This window comes from Ictalurus furcatus, chromosome 14 (assembly GCF_023375685.1).
Source record: "Ictalurus furcatus strain D&B chromosome 14, Billie_1.0, whole genome shotgun sequence".
Lineage (NCBI taxonomy): Eukaryota > Metazoa > Chordata > Actinopteri > Siluriformes > Ictaluridae > Ictalurus > Ictalurus furcatus.
Window position 1 is genome coordinate 23,167,016 of NC_071268.1, and position 21,764 is coordinate 23,188,779.

A 21,764-nucleotide genomic window follows, 5' to 3' on the forward strand; every position below is an offset into this window, starting at 1 on the left:
TTATATTCCCAATACATAAATTTAACCTGACTTGTCATCCTGTACATCATACAAATTATAATATATATATATATATATATCTCATGGAGTGTGGCTGTATTACCCAGTTTTGTCTGCTCCAATTCCTCACTTATTAATCAAGTCCATTATTCGCTTAACCATTACACTATACTAAGCAGCACTCTGGTTCTCTAGCACGCTCCTAATATTTGCTGAAACACAGATTTTCATCATTAATGTAAAACAATGACTGTTCACCTTCTTATTTAGACAATTTCGGTCTGCAAAAATAACTGAAGTGACAAATGCTATGACATCCCACAACTTTTGGTTCTCGATGTTCTGTTAAAAAAATCACTTTATTTAATACAGTTATAAACAATTGCTTCAAACAACCTGATCTTCAAGACGAAATACACAACAGCGTTGAAACTGACCCTGCTAAATACTGTATAGAAAGACAAAGTACTTCTTTTATGTACGGACACATTGCGTTTATGGATTTTGTGCCATGTGTATCCGTTTTGGTTTCTTCTGGAGGTCATTGTCAATGTGAATTCAGTATGTGTTCTCAGAGGAGAGGCTCGGGATCCGAGTGAGGGAGGAAAGAAAGCGAGGATTCACTGAATCAGCTCTGTTTTTGCCTGATTAGATTTGCTGCTCATAATCACACAAGTGTGATCCCACTTATGAAGCCAATGCCAAGACCACCAAATAACTCAAATCGATCAAATAATTATATACATGAGAAACAAAAGTGTGTTTTTATAACGAAAGTCTGCATGTCTTTCATTTGAGAAATGCTAATAAGCAGGTTCAGTGATTTTGTTGTTGTTGTTGTTGTTGGTTTAAACAACAAAACAAAACAAAACAAAACATTACTAACATTAGCATGAAGAAATAAGTGAAGAACAACTGAAGTCCTCTCTGTGGTGACCCCCAGTGGTGTAGATGGAAGACTGGATCCTTTATTACTGGTGTACGGAAAAGCAAATGTAACCTGGATATACTTTAAATCACAGACATTTTTGAAATGGAGACCAGCAGCTCTTTTGTTAATCAGGTTTCAAACACATTTAGTGGTGAGGTTGTGTTTTTTTTTGTTTTTTTTTTTTTACATGAACAGCAAAAGACACAGAACACATCAAATGAAGTCCATTGTTCTATAGAGTCCAAGATTTGCATCCCAGAACAGGTTACCTGCATCCATTAATCTGTCAGATTCTACTCATCCCCATTTTTTTCCATTCCCAACATAAATGACCAGTCACAGTGGTATTTTACTTACAAGTCCAAAGTTCGGAATATACTGCGATAAATAAGTCTATAACAAAACTAGCAACTTTTCTGTTTATTTTTGTATTTAAAAGGCAACAAGTTTTTATGTAAGAAATTATAAATGTCTTTTTTTTTCTAGAAAGAATATAAATTAAATTATTGCCCCCTGTTACAGAAGTTGTACTCTATTTCTTAGGGGCAAAAAAAAAAAATTTATGTGAAAAAAAAAAAAACTGTACAGGAAATTAAACTTTGGTCCATGCCTACTTTCTCTTCTAATCTTGTAGCACATTTTGTAGAAAGTGAGCAGTTATTCAAACACATACACACACGCTTACAAACACACCAGTCTACGGTGAAACATGACCTTGGTACTGGTTTGATGTGAGAAAAATGGGAGGAAAGCATTTAATGAAGTTTTCAGCCAAGAATTTATGTCCGAGTTTTGTTTTCTTGCTGAGCTCATGGTGTCACCCCAATTCTCCCCCCCCCACCCCCCAGTCTCAGTGCTGTCATGAGGTCTCAGGTCCATGTCTTTGCAGAATCACTGCTATGGAGCTTAAATGGTGCCTAAATCTGTCTACCAAACATGGGGACACTTCACTTTTTGGAAAGGAATTTCATTTTGTGTCCTGCAAAGACAAAGATTCATTCAGTACGAGATTTATGAGTATCCAGTCAGAAATATATATATATATATATATATATATATATATATATATATATATATATATATATATATATATATATATATATATATATACATATACATACATATATATATACATATATATATATATATATATATATATATATATATATATATATACACACATATACATACATACATACATACATACATACATATACATACATACATACATACATACACACACACACACACACACCATATATTTATTTATTTTATCTTTTTCCAAGCAGCACAAAGAAGGCTTACCTAGACCTTTGAGAAACTTATTGACCCCTCGATTCTCAGCTCCAGGCAGTGAGTCCAGGTAATCTTGAGCCCTAACCTCAAACAAGCCTGTACAATGAGAAAGTATGCATTAAATTGTGTATGTTTTTAAGATGACGGGAAGCTGTAAAGAGCTTGATGAGCACCTAGAGTACCTCTCAGTCCCTGCCTGCGCATCTCCCTCTCCTGAATAAAAGCGGTGAACATCTGCGTCTCCATGAAGACCTCCAGGAAGCGGCGCAGACTCTTCGAGGACATAGCCTTGCGGAAGGCGTCGCGTTGGAAGGATAAAGGCGTGGGGGAGGAGGAAGACGCCGAGGACTCTTCATCACGTTCGTTGCCCCCCATGAAGAGCGAGTAGTGTCCGACTATTTCCACAAAGAAGCGGACAAAAGCCTCGGACACCACGGCGCTCAGAGAGCAGTGTTCTGAAGAAAAGAGGAATACGCGAGATTCGTATCATTCTTTCAGCAACACAAAGTTCATGAATTAAATTCGCAGCGAGGCTGAAATATCAATTAACCCTTCAATGCCCCAGTCGATTATTCAGTAATTCACCCCGACGTATACTACAGATTACTCAGTAACTACAGAGGATAAAGAATCAGCTCAGGTAATAGAAACATGCTATTAGAAGTCATGAAATTTGCCACAGCAGGCTTGAGTTCATCTAGAGAGCTTCCTGTAACAGATCATGTACCAGTTGGAAGCTCTCCTCTGTCAGAGGCCAACTCTTTCCTCTTCTCCAGAACATACTCGAGAGCAGTCTGCAGTTTGTGAGGCAGAATGGAGTCTTCATCATCCATCTGAAGAAGAAAAAAAAAAAAAGACGATTATGTAAAATGTAAGACTTCTTAAACATTATTAAATATATAAGAATGTAATATATATTATAAAATATATAAGAACTCTGATTAGTTGACACGGTTTTATGGAGACACTGACACAGGGCTTTCACAGGAAGGTATAAAGTCCTACCTGTCGTAGGAAACGGCTATTGCCAAGGTCCACCACCAGGACCTGTGGGAGAACAGGAGGGAATAATGTCATTTCCTGCGAGTGTGCCAGTTTCAGTTTTTATCTCTGCACAGCTATTGTTTAAATGAGGAAGAAGGTCAGGGTTCAGGGCCAGCAGATAGAGTCCTCCTGAACAGGAAGTGCTCATGGAAAATATTAGAAACAGATTGAGCTTTGACCTCCTTGCCAGTGCCATTACTCTCCACATGCACTATTATTAGAGGGATTCGCTCCTCTTTTTGGCTGTTATTTCCTTCCTTGTATCATGATATAAATGCATCTCAACACTCTGTTGATTATTTTCCTCTAACAGCATGCCCCGTCCATGCTTTATTCATCTTATACCAAAACATTTTGCCAACGCTGAAAATGTACTAAAGAATGACGCATCATACTTTTTTTTTTAAAACAGTTTATAATTATGCGGAATTTCCGAATTTCTTATTAACTTTGTCAAGTTAATAAAACAATAATTTTCATTTCACTGCAAGTTCTATGTTGTATATAATTGTGTACCTGACAAATACAATCTTGAATTTTTAAAAAAATGCAGCTTGTCATGTTACAGAGAAACCAGGAAGCACAAACTCCTCTGTCCTGAAGACTTTCCGCTCGCTGCTAAAAAAAAAAAAACCCTCTAATTTCAGAAAACTTCACCATATCAACAACTAGACATTTTTTTTTATTGTTAAATAACCTGCTTTTAACCGGTTTATTATTAGGCTTAAATTATGTGGAGCATCCACCATACAAGTTACGGTGAATTGGCTGTTACTATATAGTGATATATAATGATGTTCCCCAATCTATGCTTTTATGGATGTACTGTAGAGGGGGGTTTTACCTCCTCTAGGGGGAGGTCCTTGAGTCGAGGCAGAGAGCTGGACAGCAGGCCCACAATGAAAGGAGTCGGAGTGCAAACAATGTCCATCATAGCAGGGGGCAACACGGGGATGTACGTGTGCTGCCACGTGAAGGGATAGAGCAGGGCCACCACTGCGTGACAACACTGAGACAGTGTGCTGCAGAGAGACAGAAACAAAGAGATTAGATTAGATTCATTATTATTGTAATTGCACAGAGTACAAGTGCTAGTACAGCGAAATGGAGTTCTGTATCTAACCAGTGCAGTAGTGCAGGAGTAGTAAAGTGCAGAGTAAGCAAATAAATACACTGCGGGTGCATCTAAAAAATATCGTAGAAAAGTTTGTTTTTTTCCGTAATTTAATTCAAAAAGTGGAACATTTAAATAGTCTAGATTCATTAAAGTGGAATATTTCAAGCCTTTTTTTTCTTTTAATCTTGATGCTTATGGCTCATGGAAATCAAAAATCCAGTATCTCAAAATATTCGAATAAAGAATTTATAATACAGAAATGTCGACCTTCTGGAAAGTATGTTAATTTATGCACTCGGTACTTGGTTGGGGCTTTAATCCTTTTGCATGAATTACTGCATCAGTGCGGCGTGGCATGGAGGCGATCAGCCTGTGGCACTGCTGAGGTGTTCTGGAAGCCCAGATTGCTTTGATAGCGGCCTTCAGCTCGTCTGTGTTATTGGGTCTGGTGTCTCTCATAGATTCTCTATGGGGTTCAGGTCAGGCGAGTCGGCTGGCCAATCAAGCACAGTAATACCACAGTCAGCAAACCAGTTACTAATAGTTTTAGCACTATGGGCAGGTACCAAGTCCTGCTGGAAAAGGAAATCAGCATCTCCATAAAGCTCATCAGCAGATGGAAGCGTGAAGTGCTCTAAAATCTCCTGGTAGATGCTGCATCGACTCTCGACTCGAGAAAACACAGTGGACCAACACCAGCAGATGACATGGCACCTCAAATCATCACTGACTGTGGAAACTTCACACTGGACTTCAAGCAACTTGGATTCTGTTCCTCTCCACTCTTCCTCCAGACTCTGGGACCTTGATTTCCAAATGAAATGCAACATTTACTTTCATCTTCCCCGTGATTGTCGTTGTGTGTACTGAACCAGACTGACTATAGATTAATGCCTCAGGAAACCTTTGCAGATGTTTTGAGTTAATTAGCTGATTAGAGCTCTTCTCAGGTTGACATTTCTGTATTATAAATTCTTTATTCTAATATTTTCAGCATATGAACACGAAATACTCCAAGGCACTCACGTGGTGAAGTAAAAAGCCTTTAATTGACTGGGTTAAACCATTAAAAACAATTAAATTATATAAAACAATTATAGTTTGTGATTAATATACTATAAAGAATCTAAATTTATTCATTCAAATATTCATTCAGAAGCTGGTGCAATATGAAGCTCCCAAGAATAAGAAAACAAGACGGTATGACCTGACTCTTGAGTTGATGACGAGCACTGTATGCGCTTAACAGTTTTGACCACAAGGTGGCGCAAAGGTACAAGACTTCTACTTTCATTAATCTGATAACTTCAGATGAAGTGATATTAGATGAAGTGTAGTAATAAAAACAGGATTGCATTTTTTTTTTTAATTCCTTACATAAAGGAAATCATTGCTGACTATTTTGGACTAAATCCATGCAACATTTGTCATCATGGAGAGCAAACAGCCGTCAACAACACAAGGTTAATACGGTGCATCTGTGAGTGAGTCTGTTTTCATTTATACTCCTTCAATAACAATTTGAATAGATGGAGCCAATGTTCCACTCATTTCTGAGCAGTGACACGTCATCCTTCTCTGAAATCATCTTGCTCATTTTAACGAGCACTGGAGGAAAAATTACAGCAAAGGGATGTTGATTTATATTGCGTCGAGTTGTGTTGCACAATGCTGGATGCAGGATTTTGGAGGGGGAGAGGTATATAATATTTTTAATCTGTCAAAATGTACACAACACAGTCGATCTCTATTTTGCTAACACCAGTGCCTAGCCCAGAGCAGCTTTTTCCAAAAGAATAAATAAATAAATAAATAAAACTCTGTGACTTTCATTCCCATGGCAACATTATAACAGTTGGGTATTTTTTTCCTCTAAGACAAATGGTTCCAGGGGCCACAACTTTTTTCCTCTAGTTCTAGTGTCACATCTCTGTTTGTCTCCTCTGCTGAACATTTATTAGAGTCACATGACCCAAACTCTCCAACTGGTAAAAACACTTAGGTAACCATGGTGTAAGCTTATTCTGTATAGATCAGAGCTAAAAATAAATAAATAAATAAATAAATAAAGATCTTTCCGTAACATTCATAATCTACATTCTCTAAGAAGGCTCATGTAAATAATCATCTCTACCTCACTGCACACAAATGGCATCTTAGCAAGTGAAAAGATCTCAAATATACTCACATTTATCTTGAACTTCCTACAATGAGAATACAATAAACCAAACATAAAATTATTCAAACTCTCTCTAGTCATTTTTACCCATTTCTAGCTTTACATTATCTTATTCTATTGTCACAATTTAGCTTGAAAAAAAAAAGTTTAATAATCTTATATTTGGTTTATTGTTATCTCATAATAGGAAATTCTAGATGAATCTGACTATAATCAAGATGTTTTCACTTGCTAAGATGTCGGTGTTTTTTTTTTTGTTTTTTTTTTTTTTTTGCAGTGTACAAAGTAAATAATAATACCTGAGCTTGTCTGCTGTGAAGATCACTCTCCGCTCCAGCAGCAGTGAGGCAAAGACTCTTAGGAGGAGACGCAGACTCAAAGAGGAGAAAAGACACTCGAAATCCACATGCTCCAGCCGTGAATCGGAGGGGCGACACAGCTCTATTACCTGAAAAAGAGAGACAGAGAGAGAGAGAGAGAGAGAGATGTGGGTTAACAAGCAATTCACAGGTTGTACTGGAGTTGTGCTTATTGCATTCAAATGAAGAATTAAAGTGGCAGTACTACACAGAATAAAAAGTAGTAAAGGGTTCCCTCTAGTGCTCTAAAGGCTTCTATGCTTTGTCCCACTGGAGGGACCCCGAAATGTTCTATGTAGAACATACATAGCAAGTGTGCTACAGTAAATCCTCTCAACATACGGTCCCTTTTGCTCACCTAAAAAAAACTGTGTGCCATGTTCTAAGTTGTTTAACATATCTAGATGTTTATATCAGGAAATGAAAGCTGAAAGTCTGATCTATCGTCTCATATTCATCATTTGTTCTCAAACCCAAATTGTTTTCAATGGTATAGCGAAAATAATAGAATTGGTCTTGCTGTTCCAATACTTTCGAAGAAGATTGTATTGTTTAGGACACAACATTACGTTACACCCTGACTAATGATTGAACTTACGTTCCGGTGGAAATGGCTGCGTTGGGCGTATATATTTCTAACCCAGTGCAGTAAGTTGTGGTTAAAAACATCAAGAAGAACACCGCTGACTGAACACACCTCGGTTCCTGAGCCTGGCAGGAAGTTCTTCACAGTAATGGTTCTGCCTGGGGCGGGGAACGGAGCCTCCATGATGGCCCTCATGAAGGGCTGCACCAGAGCAGGGGAAATCGCTCTCCGTTTCTCGACCTCATCCAACATCTAACACAAAGACGAACAGATAAACACAAGGATTTCACAGCATTTCATACAGGGGCAGTGTTAGCTCAGAGGTTAAGATGTTGGACTGCTGAACAGAAGCTCATGCTGTCACTGCTGGGCCCTTGAGCAAGGCCCTTAACCCTCAACTGCTCAGCTGTAGAAATGAGATAAACGTAAGTCGCTCTGGATAAGGGCACCTCCCAAATGCCATAAATGTAAATCCATACTTCAGCTTTGGTAAAAACTTTATTTGAGTATACATCCAATATTATACATTTTATATAGGACTTTATATACACTTATATTATTGCATATGATATTGGATGAGTCAATTAGGAGACATGAGAACATACCTTTGAGAAGAGGTCGAAACATCCCAGTCGACTCACTACGCAGTAGACCTCAGGCAAACGCCTCCCCTTCCCAGAAGGCTGTGGAACACACGCACGCACACACACACGCAAACACACATAAGTCCACTACATTCTCATTCTAACAACAAGGAGCAGCAATTACACAAAGTCTCAATGTGGCCCGATTCTACAAACGCAAAACCTCCTGTACTGAGCAGCAGAAATGACAGCGGAAATTGTCTTAATGAAAACACGTCATTAAACTGTTCCATATGTGGACTCCAAATAGCTGTCCACCCTAATTTTATATATATATATATATATATATATATATATATATATATATATATATATATATATATATATATATATATATATATATATATATATATATATATATATAATTTTAACAGCATGAAAAAGCAGCTCACCAGTAAACGTCGACAGTAGCCGAATCTTCTGCTCCCATCCTCCCCCGTCAAGACAAATGAGAAAGTTTCACTAAAAACATTACACAAAATAAAACCGCATTAGAGTTCATCCTGACATTTTAACAGTGTTTTTTAATGATAGTGTGAAAAGTTAGTAAGTAACCTGGGGAAATTGTCCACAGGGGCCCAGTCTTTGGCATCAGGAAAGCAGAACTGAGGAATGACCTTCAGCTGATCTTCAGCCTCTCGCATGAACTTGAAACTCCTCTCCAGCTAAATGTGCAGAAATTGGGTCATGACAAAGCAGACTTTTAACGCATTTGATAAGGCTTATCACATTTTGATAAGGTAGCACTTTCAGATACTACAAACAATCATACTTCAAACCATTAATAAGCCTGAACTGACTCAACATGTCAGCTTCTCAACATTTCAGAACAATAGCATGGATCACTAATGACAGGCTACCTTAAGTGGGAACTGCTGGGTGACTTCAGGCAAATAAGGTGCTCCTGCTTTGGTTTTATGTAGAGCCACTACCAAGAAGTATTCAAACAGTTTCCTCTCCTGTAGGTCCATCAAATCTCTCTCCAGCGTGCGATACCGGCCCGTCTGTTTTAACATGGACTGCACCGACACCAACCTCTGGCTGTGAGCTAGTACACCATGAAAAAAATTAGCATTAGACGCATTAATACAGATAACCTCAAGGAGAAGATCATACAGACTTCTAGAGAAAGAATAAGCATCTAACATATCTGCTCAAAACACTGTTCAATAAATTCAAAGCCCACCTTTCAGCTTTTCTTCTGTGTCACTCTCTGATTCACTGTTTTCATCTGTTACTATATCCAAAAGAGAAAAAAAAAAGACAAGATGGTTAAAACAACTGGTATGCAGATAGTGACTCACGCATACATCAGGCTTTGAGCATGTGTATCCCATAAAGCAGAATAACTCTACCATCCTTGGGAGAAAAAAAAAAATCAATAAAAAATGGGTCAAACACAACTGAGCCAAAAATGTAAACATGTCCATAAAGCTAAGTGGATACACGTGTGAAGGGGGAGCAGAGAGACGGCGAATGAAGCAGTGTATAGTATCACATGGTAACGTCTCGTAATGAGTGCTCAGAACTGGGCATCGGTTCCAATCATATTCACATGTGCGGCAAAAATACCACGTGTGAATGTGTGAGATAAACTTACATACACCTCGCCCTGAGCTGGATTCAGTCGACGGAGAGAGCCGCTTCATTTTCTTCTTCCCTCTCCGGGCCTCAAAGATGCCATTTATTTTCAGCACCATCTGTTGGAAAAGAAAACATCCAGTCTCTTTTATCAGGTAAAGACTAAACTGTATTTGTTTTAAAAGCATCTGTTTAAGACTTTAACTCATGGCCACAAAAGGAAATGTTCCTTTTTCTGTTAAATCATGAAAATGATTTTTATTGTCTAGCCCATCTGCAGCTTTTCTTTAAGGGAACTGAATACTGCTGCAGAAGCCTTATATCCCTGAAATCTCCTTCAATTATGGATTACAGAACTGGATTTCTTGACAATACCTTGGGGATTTTCCTTCGTCTGCGGTTATAGGGGTCTCCTGAGAGGCACGGTGTATCATCAGGGCTGCTGGGGGTTGAAGGTGGGCTTATCCTTGAGGGTGACGCAATGCCCCCATCTCTGTTTGTCTTGCGCAGATCTAATAGTTTGAAGCTCCGCCGTTCTGAACTCTGCCTGAAGAAGCCAGGCTTAGAGGAGAGCTAGTATTGGTGCAAATTAAGAAGAGTGTCAGTACACGGTCACTGCGGTGTTATTTCGTATTAAATATCATAAACCAATATAGGTGTTAAATATTGGCGTCATTTTAATGTAAATACCTTAGTAGGAGTGTCGAGAGTGGGCGAAGACGGTGACGTTGGAACAGGATATTTGTTTCCAGCACAGCGGCTTTCCAATTCTATGTCTTCATAAGGGTTTTCTTTAGATGGAGGATCTGCAAATGGTGTCTTTTGTTATTTAAATTTACTCACATTTTGCTGGTTATATAAATATATATATATATTTTTTTTCATGAATACAACTGAATGTTCAGTGTTGCTTAGATTTTAGTAACTAACTGAGATATAACCTCTTATTCTACTGCATCATGCCCAGTACGCATCTCTTCCAACAAGTTTAGTTTATTTGGGCTTTAATTTCCCTCCATTAATGCTTCAGATTTAGTCCCATTTTTGTTTGAATTGTATGGTAGAAAGTAATTACCTCCAGGATTAATACAAAAATCTATCAAAGGCAGCAAAAGTAGCACAATTCTGAAGGATAGTCTATGGACATGCTAATACTGTAGCTAGACGTCAGGACACCTTTTCTGTATGCGGTGGTATAGATACACTGAAAAAGCAGGCCAATTATCTATCTATAAACTCTAGCATGAGTAATGGTCTAACTATTTCCACCTATCTAGCTAATATAAGCTAGCAAAGAGAGTTAGCCGGAGTTGCTTTTCATGACATAATATGAAAATAACTCATGTATATGGAAGAATGTGTGGATGTAATTGAGGCGAGGAATTATAGAGTATTTATCTTGTCCATTAATTATACCATTATCTGCGGTATAGCTTATGAGTAAGTGCATGCTCTACATGTAGCTAGCACAATTGAAACACTGAAGTAAACAAGCTTGTTTCAATTGGCCTTGCTAGCTCTAGTTAACAGTGCAGGCTATAACTAGTGGACAGTTAACCCCCTTCTGCAGGAATGATTACATTTACATCAAAGCAAGTTTTATGCATTTTTACTACTTGAATTATTTCAAGTAATAAAAATATATTTTTATTTTTTTTTAGGAGGGCAGATGGTAAATTTTTTTGCCATATGGCAACAATGTGCAATGGTGGAAAGTATCATATAGTCAAAAATAAAACAAAATGTATTGTGATTACAATTCCAATTACTGCATTTTCCAGATGATAAATTGCATGAGTTTGAGTCCTATGAGTTGTATGTAATTTTTTTTGCCACCTAGTAAGCATGTAAAAGTTATAGCTTCTAGAAAGTAATTACAGTTTAAAAAAAAAAAAAAAAAAAAAAAAGTATGTGGATGGATTTACTCATGCAAAGATTAGATCCAAACATGTTTTGGGTGTAGAATCTTTTTAATTCTTTCTCTTGAAACGTAACATTTAATAAAATAAGGTGCAATTTCAAAATGTCTGAAAACTATAACAGTTTTTATTACTTTGAATGGGAAAATATGTAAATATACTATTAGAGAAGCTTAGAGTCTTTTTTTGCTATGTAGGTCTGCTTCAATTCATGAATGCATATACTACAGTTCCATTATCGCATGTTGTTGCCGTATGGCAACAATTACATTTGAGCATTTAACAGAACACTCAAAATATATAAACGACAAACAATAAATGTTAACTTTTCACATATAGTGTTTAAAATGTTTCCTTTAAGTAGTTTTGAATAAATATTGAGAACTGAATCAAATTTTCAGAGTGCTCCGATGATGACCGTCACCATGCCATGTGATTGCAGAAAAGGAAGTGCAAACAGCACTTCCTGGTAATGTGACATGTTTTTTTTTATTTTGTTATGTCAAAGTTAAAGCCCTTTTTTTTTCCAGTTACATAGGAAAATAGTAGTTTTGTATTATTGCCTATCAAAAAATTGGAGATAATTGTTGTCATATGACAACAGCATGCAGTAAAGGGTTCCTCTATTTGAGTTTATGTGAATTGTACTATAGTTCTAGGTTTGTAATGTGGTTCAACAGCTTCTGTCCTATTCTAGTCACGTTCAAACATTTTCCTCTTCAGTCCAGTACTCTTTACATTTGCATGGTTAATGTTGTGTGTTCAATGGAGGTCCAGCAAAACTACAGCTTGTCTTGGCTCCTTGTTTTTTTATAATGGGGTTTGAACTGACGTCATACTTTTATTCCCTTCATATTTCTTTACTCCAGATGTTTGATAGCTTGCCAAGGAATCGACTAAAACTAGCACCAATAGCCAACAGATACCGCATGATCTGCATAAAAATGCAGAGTTCTAGAGAGCTTTTTTCAAACACAGAACCCCCCGTTCCATGACAATTCATCTACCAGACTTGACTTGCAGGAGGAGAGTATGAGACAGGGACATCCAGTCCCAGACTTGAGGAGCACATGCTGCTCTTCGCACTCCTGTTGATGGACATGCTGAGTGTACTCTGGACCTGAATTCCTAGTAGTACTCTCAGATATTATTTAGCAGTATTTCATGTCTGTCCGAGATCTGAATTTTGTTTGTCCGAGTCCACCACACCGAAAGAATATATTCTCCCCTAACATTCTCATCTCCAAACACTACCCAAGCTGTTCCTTGATATAAACAGTGGTGACACAAACTCTTTACTGATGTAAAAGTGCAGCTATGCATTTCAATAAACACTCCGGTGAAAGCTTAAGTACAGCTTCACGGTCTTCATTTAAAAAGAACCTTACATTTACTAAAAAAAAAGTGTGAAAGAAATGGGCAAGAACGATTCACAAAAGTTCAAAAGTTTACACCCCCCTGGATCTTAATGTATCGTGTTGACTTCTTGAGCATCAGTGAACGTTTGGACCTTTTGTAGTCGTTTACGAGTCCCTCAGTCGTCCTCGGTGTGAAAAGATGGATCTCAACATCATATTGCCACTGTTGGAAAGGGCTCAAATATGCAGAAGATGATGGAAAAGTAAAGGATGTGCAGGACCTGGATGATTTTTCTGAAGAACAGTGGGCAGTTTAACTGCTCGGGACAAACAAGGGACTTATGAAGAACTATCACAAAACATTAAATCAGTCGTTCATCATCCAGGTAATGACACACAGTATTAAGAATCAAGGGTGTGTAAACTTTTGAATTGGTTCATTTGTGTAAATTCAGTTATTATTGTGTCTTGTGGACTTTATGTAAACATCTGTTATGTGAAACAGTTTATTCGGGGCAGCACTAAATAAGTATAAAAATGCTGTTTTTATGATCCATCTTTGTTTAAATTATTAACATTTTTATTAACATATTAATGAACCTTTTTCTGCATGGTGTATGTAAACTTATGACCAAAACCGTAAGTTAGCATTACAACAACTTTACGTGATAGCATGACAATAACTTGACTGATAAATGCTAGCTAAATGTTAATAGCTAGCTGACACAATACGAGCAGCCTTGACCTACAGTATCAATTGTACATAAAAACACAGATTAGGTCTCAGTTTCAGATTAAGTCTCATTCTTGCTGTCATGTTTGTTAACGTTTAGATTTGTTAGGAATTTAAATCAACTCTGATGCCATTCAAAAAAAAAAGTCACCTGACTTGACAAATATATGATTAAAGAGAATTATAGTGAGCAGAATGTGGGGTATTTTTTCACTTGAAATGTATTACATAAAAGTATTAAGTGAAAGAAAACTCAAGTGAAGTACAGACACTTAAAAATAGACATAAGGACAGTAACAAAGTAATTGTTACTTCCCAGTTCCCACATTTGGATATAAATACATAGCAGATTTAGTGACTGACTGTTTGGCAAGTAGATATTGCTTCAGATATTACACGGATCTTTCAGTAAGAATGTTGCATGGTTTTGTTTCTGGAACAAATATATTTCTCGACATTTATGCGCAAAATGAATGTCCACCACATCAGTTTGGAAACGTGAATGGACTTGTACTTAATGAAATCTTTCTTAATAAACAGTTTGGCTTTCCCAGAATGATCTCCTAGAGCACGTGTTGACGATACAGAGCCAGGACAAACAAGCTAGGCTTGTTTTCCCTCCTTTTTGAAATACTCTTGGAGTAGTCCTAGCATAGTCATTTCACCCAAATGTAAAACATTTGGAACGAAATTTTGAAAAGCAACAGTGGCCCAAATGTCCATTTTCTCCCACTCTAATAGAACACTACTGCCCTACACAGTTCAGCTCTAGTTTAGTTCTCTGATCTAATACACCTGATGTCTTTAATTAAGTCTCAAGTTGCGTCACAGTTTTAAAACCAGGGATGTTTAAGATCATTTCTGAAAGGTGGTTCGGAAATCTCTAGGAATTATGTTCTGTGATCTGTCCTATTCCATAAGGACACCAGTTTTCACTAGTGCAAACCAATGCAGGGTGTTACCTAAGATGTCTTCATAGACATTCTCCTCAGATAAAGTGTGTGTGAGACCCAGCTTGGACTGAGCGTACCAATCCACTCGACAGCCCTCAGTGGACGACTGCAACAAATCCTCAAACTCATATGACTTCCTGTAAAGTCAGCATAAAACACAATGGATGTTACTGATAAGCGAAAGAGGAACACATGTTGGTCGAAATTACAAGTTTGTTTTGTTTTGTTTTTTATGCCACAGTCTTTTCATCTCTTTAATAATATGGTCAAGGTTGAGATTTACATAGCAGATAGTGTTGTGAAAGAGTAATATTTACCTGGCGCGAAAAGGAAACAAGTAGAATGAAGAGAAGGTCAAGCAAGGAGACAGCAGGGACTACAGGAAATTGCAGAACTTAAAGCTCTGTTGGGATAACATGCGGTTGTGCACTTGACTGGGTAATGTGTAACCTTAGATGCAAGCTCATGCAAGTTAAGCAAAAATGGTATGGAGAGAAGTCAACTTCAACGGCTGAAGTATGAGAGATATTTCAGAAATCAGACTTCTTCGAAAGACCTGAAATAAAATAAGGTTTCAAAGGTGCAGACTGACCTTCTGTGAACCATTTCATTAGTCTTATTAAGAACAAAAATCTCTGGCCGGTTTATTGAAGGCTTACCCGGAGCAGTCTTATGCCAAATGATCTCATGAATATAACATCAGACCTCCACAGTCCTCCATAGTTAGGTATGTCAGACTGACTAACAGTCCAGTCAAGCTGACATCTAGATGTTATTGAGGTCAGTCAGTTTTCCTTTGTAGCCACAAGACTATATTAAACAAACAGTCCCATTTGACGTGTCTTGGAGGAAGCATGTGATAGTCTATACCCTCCCTGGTTGGTAGTCGTCGTATGATTGGGCAAAACTGGCTGATGGGTGGATATTGGTCAAAATTTAATTCAGGAGAAAATATGGGATTGTGATGAGGAGGAGGGAGGGGCCAGGCTGTGAGGATGTACGCCTGGAACAGAGATTTCTAATCAGTAGGAGAGAGCAATTAAGGAGTGACTGGAAGCGCCACAGGGAGAGAGAGAGAGAGACTTTTGTTTGACTTACATTGGTGTGTTTGTTTTGCGTTCTGTTTATGGTTAAATATTACGTCTACGTTCAGCCGGTTCCCGCCTCCTCCTTGCCCAGCTTTGAAGTTTGTTACAGGGATGTACCAAGCTCAGTCATTTTTCACACAAGTTTATTATGGAATGAACATTCAACCCCTTAATTCCCAGCAAGTCCAGACTTTCAGTCCTCACTTAAGCACCTACATCTCTATTCTATTACTTTCACTGTAGTTGACTGACTCATTGTAGTGACTCAGTCTTATGATGGATGAATAATTGAATAATAATCTGTGAGTTAAGAAAGAAATCAATACAAAGGTTAGAATTTGTTGTATTTTAAGCTACATATGACTGCAACACAGCACCTCATGCTGTAAAACTCTCACCTGTTATTACTGTCTCGAGTGTGTTCCTGCCAAGGCCTCTGACACACCCCAGGTGGTGGAGGGCAGGAGGGAAGTGGTGGAGGGGGTAACGAGGGCAAAGGGGGTAGATTCCGCCTCCCCTTTGCTGAACCTTGGGGAAGTCCACAGTTGTTTGTTTGAGTGTGGTGCTGAAAGGTACGTTGAGGTTTGGGCAGAGGGTTAATGGACGGCGCCCCAGGCTCAGTGTACACATTCTCAGGATCTCTGTTTCGACCACGGCGACTCCCAGACCTCACCACTTCCACAGTCCCGAAGATGGGTTCTGCAGGCTTTTTCTCCGTTTCGTCTTGCTTGTCTTTAGAAGGTGGGCAGAAATAGTTGCCAGGCAAGCAAGGCTTAGTAGGTGTCTCCTTCATGGCCTGCTCAAGTTTCTTAATGTGTGTCAAAACAGATTTCTTGTCTTGGACAATGTCAGTTTTCCCCGCAGACATTTTGTCCAGGATCACATCTCTTTCCCTTGTACATGCTTCTGTACTTTTCCTGGATTCTCCAATCTTATTTCCATTCTCTTTGCCAATGTCCTGTCTGTCACAGCTAAAACCTCTTTTACTGTCTCTTCTTTGTACCTCTGTAGATTTTATATCCTTCTTCCTCACACTTTCCGTCTCTTTCTGGATGACAGTCGGTGGGTTTGGTCCAGCATTATCTGTTTTGCCCTCCCATTGGGATATTTTGTCCCTAATGCTGGCAGTGCTTTTGATTCCCACAGGAGTTTTTGTGGGCTTGTTGCAGCCCCCCAGGCCATTTTCAACAGGATAAGTGTCACTCGGTCCCTTGTGGGCGAACATGTCGATGTTCCCAGAGAAGCAGTCAGTGTTGTCCAGGGATGTTAGGGGGGACTGTGTGTCCACAACCCTGGACAGGTCCGACTTATTTGACACCACAGATTGAGCGCCTTCAGGCCGCAAGCCACAGCACTGGAGCCTTAACAGAGCAGAAAAACAAAGAGAGCAAGCACATTATAATATCTGTATTCTATTCGTCAAAACCCGAGTCTCTGGATTACACCATTAATGTCAGCACAATTCCATATACTGTATGTAACCTTCGTGGATATAAGCACAATCAAACAATTAAATACAAGCAATTTTTAAGTTTGCTTTAAAGCATCAGTTTAAGGTATTATGTTGGTTTCAAAGCGCCTCTGTTAGCTGTACAATAAATAAGGGAAAAAGTCACACACACATACATGCAGCTTTCCCTTTCTTTAATTATCTCCATAAAGATATGCTAGCTTGGATTCCAACCAGCACATCTGATCTCATTGCTTCAGCAAACAAATGGAGGAAATGTGAACCTTCTAGCTTTTCAAGGAACCACTACATGAGGGGAAAAAAAACATCTAGGAAAGTCTATATGCAAGCCATTTCTGTTTTTCTTGTCGTTGTTGTTTCTGAATTGCGAAGTCATATTCAGTTAAATTCAAACAAACGTATTTTTCTCTATGGCGAGGCTTTTTTTTTTTTCCTTTTTGTTTTAAGAAGCATAAAGCAGTGAGGAAGAAAACTAGGTCAATCTCCAAAAAAACCAACAAGAAGTAGAAGAGGGAGAAAAAAGAGAATGGGGAGAGGGAGGGGGTAAAGAGAAGGAGAACAAAAATGACAAGCAGACCAAAAAAGGCCAGGGTGATTGTATCCTTCTTCTTGCTGGAAGGAAATGGACTACTTGTTAAAAAGGCCAAGCATGGAAGCTCAACTGAAAGAAGGTAACATCGCCCGCCACCCACACCAACTGAGAAACTAAAGTCTTTTCTACTAACTGAGCTTGACAGGTTGGTGAAAAATATGCTTTAAGATGGGGTGGGGGGGAAAAACAAAATAACAAAACATAGAGGAAGTCTGACACAATGACCTGATTGGTAAGGAAAAACATATGAGGGAAAGAGACACTTATAGCTTTTTGCCCTTATTTGTTCAGGATCTGGCCTTTACAATGTTACACCACTTAGTGACATACCAAAGTAAAAAGAATGATCTCAGTCTACTTAAAGTTCCTCCATGCTGAATGTTATACAGCCTGTAACAGCATGCTATGGCATTCCAGCCCACCAAATGAAGTCCTTATTTAGCTAAAGGAGTATGAAACCGCCTGGAGGTCTAATTTGATTTGAGTAAAACACATTATGCGAAACACTGTAAATATAACACCTGAGTCTCAGATTCTCTCAAATCAGTGTACATAATATACACGAAACATAATGAAATACATGATATGGCCAGAAGTATGTGGAAATCTGACCATCACAGGCATATGTTACCACAATGTTGGAGGCAGAGAACTGTACAGGATGTCTTTGTGTGCTGTAACCTTAAGATTTCCTGTTCCAGTATGACAATGCTCCTGTGCACAAAGCGAGCTTAATGAAGACATGGTTCGCCAAGGCTGGAGTAGGACAACTTGAGTGTCCTGCACAGATCCCTGACCTCAACCTCACTGAACACTTTGAATTGAAACTCCAACTAGATCACTGCCTGACCTCACTAATGCTCTCGTGGTTGAACGAGCACAACAACGCTCCAAAATCTAGTGGAAAGCCTTCCCAGAAGAGTGGAGGTTATTATAATAGCAAAGGGGGATTAAATCTGGAATGGGTTGCAGGTGTCGTTGGTCAGGTGTGGACTCAATCCATAGCCAAAGAGAAATATCTTCTACATTAAAAAGATACCTTACACACTAAAAGATATATTTGACATTAGATAAGGTTAATGAAAACAATGGGACAGATGGTTGTCATTCTGGTGAAAGACTCCACTGCATTCTATTGAACACTCAATTTAAGTGCTGATGTAATTAGCAGTGGCTCATTGGGTAGTATCTAGAAAACAGCATTCTTGAGATAAATACTGAATATAGAACTCCTAACAGAAATTGTTCACCAAATTGTGGCTATATATAATTTGAATCCTGGTAATGCCACATATATCTAAGACTGAAAGTCCAAGAGAGGAAAACTGGCTCCAGTTGGACATTGCTGTCTTCTCTGTCAATCAGAGTGACACTAGCTAATCGTGCGCATCTGTGAGCTCATATAATTGGAAGAGGGCAGTTAGCACTTTCCTCCCAATGTGTTCTTGCTGGTTTCACATTGCACACATTTCTCAGAGGAAGCACAGAGTAGCCCTCACCGTTCCTGGGTGGTAACTATCATGTGATAGGGGTGAGTTGCCCAGTGAAGAGAATTGGCACATGATCAAATTGGGATAAAATGGGGGTGGAAAATAATGTTAAAGAATACTGAAGATGATTCTGATGTGTAAGGTGTTCTTTCCATACCCGTTGACTGACTGGTAGATGCAGTTCTCTGTGTTCGTACAGAGCAGCAGCGCTCTTCCACCAGTCATGATGCTAGCAGCTGGCATCCTGAGAAGACACAGAAGGAGAAAGATAGTTATGATTCATATGACATAAACGCAAACGCCCCAAAAAAAGACAAACAACATAATCTGATGCAAATGCACAAAGTCACGAAAATAGAAGAATGATGAATTCAGTGATTTGAAATGATTTGGAATTTCGATGAATCATTTCTAAGCTCCTAAGTTGAATTTCGAAAGTTCAAAATGTTCTTGTCAGTTATCTCGGCTGTTCAAATAAATACTGATAAACAAGTCATTACGGGACATATTATTTATTCCTGATCTTAATGCACTCCAGACTAGCATGTCTGCAATACTTTCATATAATAAAACTAGCGAGTTGTGCTGAGATACACACCAGCGATCAGACAATATCTAACACAATCCCATTTCACCTTCATAATCTGTTTCTTCTTACATCTCACATCTTTTCTCCTTCATATTAAAAACACACTTGTGCATTTGTTCTAAGTGTCAGTGATGCTGACTGGAGACAAAAACAAATGTCTTATTTTTCCCCGAACAGATTATGGACTCTGGAGTCGTGAAATTTGGCATATTCGCAGGCTGTCCAAAGCCGCAACACACACGATGTATTATCATGTAGGTTTTAAAACCAAAGGTCAGGCACAAAGAGAAGTTTATGCACTGTAGTTCTCTAAAAGACTGACTAAAAGGACAGGCTCAGTTTTTTAAATTCTGCAGCCATGCTATGAATGCAAGAACCAACAGTAAGCACTATAAACGATCACAAGTAGAAGCCGAACACGCCATAAAAACTGAAAAGCTCTTTTAATTTAGCTTGTTTTGTAAACAGTGGGACCAAAATACTACTACTATTACCATGGCTCACAGTGGAGTGCAATACTTGTAACAGTCAAATATTCAAATATTCTTAAATCTTGTTTTTAGCCAGTACAGAAAAAGCAAAAGCATGTCTCACACTAGCTAGCATAAACAGATGCCTTTCTGGCCTATGTCACACTTTTCAGCTATCCAATACAGCACATGCTAAGCACTTAGCTCTGTTTTGGGAATATTCAAAGCATTCAACACACATGTTACCACTTAATAGACACATTTAGGACAGGCTGTCAATTGTAGGTGTAAGCATGTGTGCTTGTGCTTTAAGTGCTTCTACTTGCCAAGAGGATGTATGACATCATACATAGACAAGAGGGGATATAGGAAATCTCTTAATGACATGCCACTCTGGAACACCCTACTAATTCAACTGCACTGCAGGAATTCTTCCAATCGTATCCCTCTATTGGTGAGACTCAAAGTGCATGGATGGCATAAATAACACTACATGTTAACGTATGTCACTGATTGGCGCATTAGGTTTATAGGTTGAAAATCCTTGTACAACTGCTTTGCCGATTTTCTACACAGCCGTGGAGTTGGAGTAGTGTGGGCCGGACGTTTTTTTGCATGCCGCTCCGGTACCTGTCCTTCGGAAGCTCTTGGCATTGCAGAAATCCCAGCGGCTGTGCTGGCACGCAGCATGAACTGATTCTGTGGGTCTGCCAAGAACAATATTGAAGCCATTCTGCATGTGGTGTTCTCCCCTTTGGTGTGGCAAGGGCACTTATTTCAAAGGAACTGCCAGCTTTACTATTTGTCCTCTGATTTAAAACCCATTAACAATAGTTAAGAATTCAATGATGGTACTTGGTAATAGAGTACACAAAGTTTTAGACTGTGAATGAATATGATTTATTTTATTTTTTTAAATACTAAATTAAGACAATCTATGTAGAAATATCTCTCTCTCTCTCTCTCTCTCTCTCTCTCTCTCTCTCTCTGAGTTTGCATGCCTGACCTGCATGTCTAAATGATTTTCAGCTGTGTAAAGGGGTCACATGTTTTCAGAGGAACATAAACTTTTTTCTCCTCCATCTATGCTGCTCCTGTTACTGAAACATAGAGGAAAACACACACACACACACACACACACACACACACACACACAGAGAGAGAGAGAGAGAGAGAGAGAGAGAGAAGCCAAATGGAGAGCAGAAATTCATGTATGCAAAGATGGCTAGAGAACTCTATAGCCTATTTTGTAACACATATCTTTTCAGCTCAACGACTACATACTGTACATGCGTTCAATTCTGATACATATACAAAGCTGAGCTGTTACTCAGAAGTAACAACTTTTTTTTTAACTTTATTTT

At 38.6% G+C, this 21,764-nt stretch overlaps 1 protein-coding gene across 2 annotated transcripts in view; it reads right to left on the minus strand.

Moving 5' to 3' along the window:
- Positions 1-348: 348 nt before the first annotated feature.
- Positions 349-21,764, minus strand: part of si:dkey-82f1.1 (DENN domain-containing protein 2A) — a 36,402-nt gene continuing 14,986 nt past the window's right edge. The window contains exons 2-20 of one of the 2 annotated variants that reach the window (XM_053641378.1): positions 19,499-19,585; positions 16,187-17,149; positions 14,710-14,837; positions 10,428-10,543; positions 10,113-10,310; positions 9,763-9,856; positions 9,343-9,393; positions 9,017-9,204; positions 8,712-8,821; positions 8,549-8,618; positions 8,118-8,195; positions 7,624-7,764; positions 6,867-7,015; positions 4,116-4,293; positions 3,233-3,274; positions 2,955-3,060; positions 2,410-2,682; positions 2,237-2,323; positions 349-1,910 (exon numbers count right to left, since the gene is read on the minus strand). In XM_053641378.1, coding sequence (XP_053497353.1) covers positions 1,879-1,910; positions 2,237-2,323; positions 2,410-2,682; positions 2,955-3,060; positions 3,233-3,274; positions 4,116-4,293; positions 6,867-7,015; positions 7,624-7,764; positions 8,118-8,195; positions 8,549-8,618; positions 8,712-8,821; positions 9,017-9,204; positions 9,343-9,393; positions 9,763-9,856; positions 10,113-10,310; positions 10,428-10,543; positions 14,710-14,837; positions 16,187-17,149; positions 19,499-19,584 — 3,090 coding nt within the window. In that variant the 5' untranslated portion in view covers position 19,585 and the 3' untranslated portion in view covers positions 349-1,878. Of the gene's footprint in view, positions 1,911-2,236; positions 2,324-2,409; positions 2,683-2,954; positions 3,061-3,232; positions 3,275-4,115; positions 4,294-6,866; positions 7,016-7,623; positions 7,765-8,117; positions 8,196-8,548; positions 8,619-8,711; positions 8,822-9,016; positions 9,205-9,342; positions 9,394-9,756; positions 9,857-10,112; positions 10,311-10,427; positions 10,544-14,709; positions 14,838-16,186; positions 17,150-19,498; positions 19,586-21,764 lie in introns of both variants that reach the window. The other variant, XM_053641377.1, reaches the window with a different exon arrangement.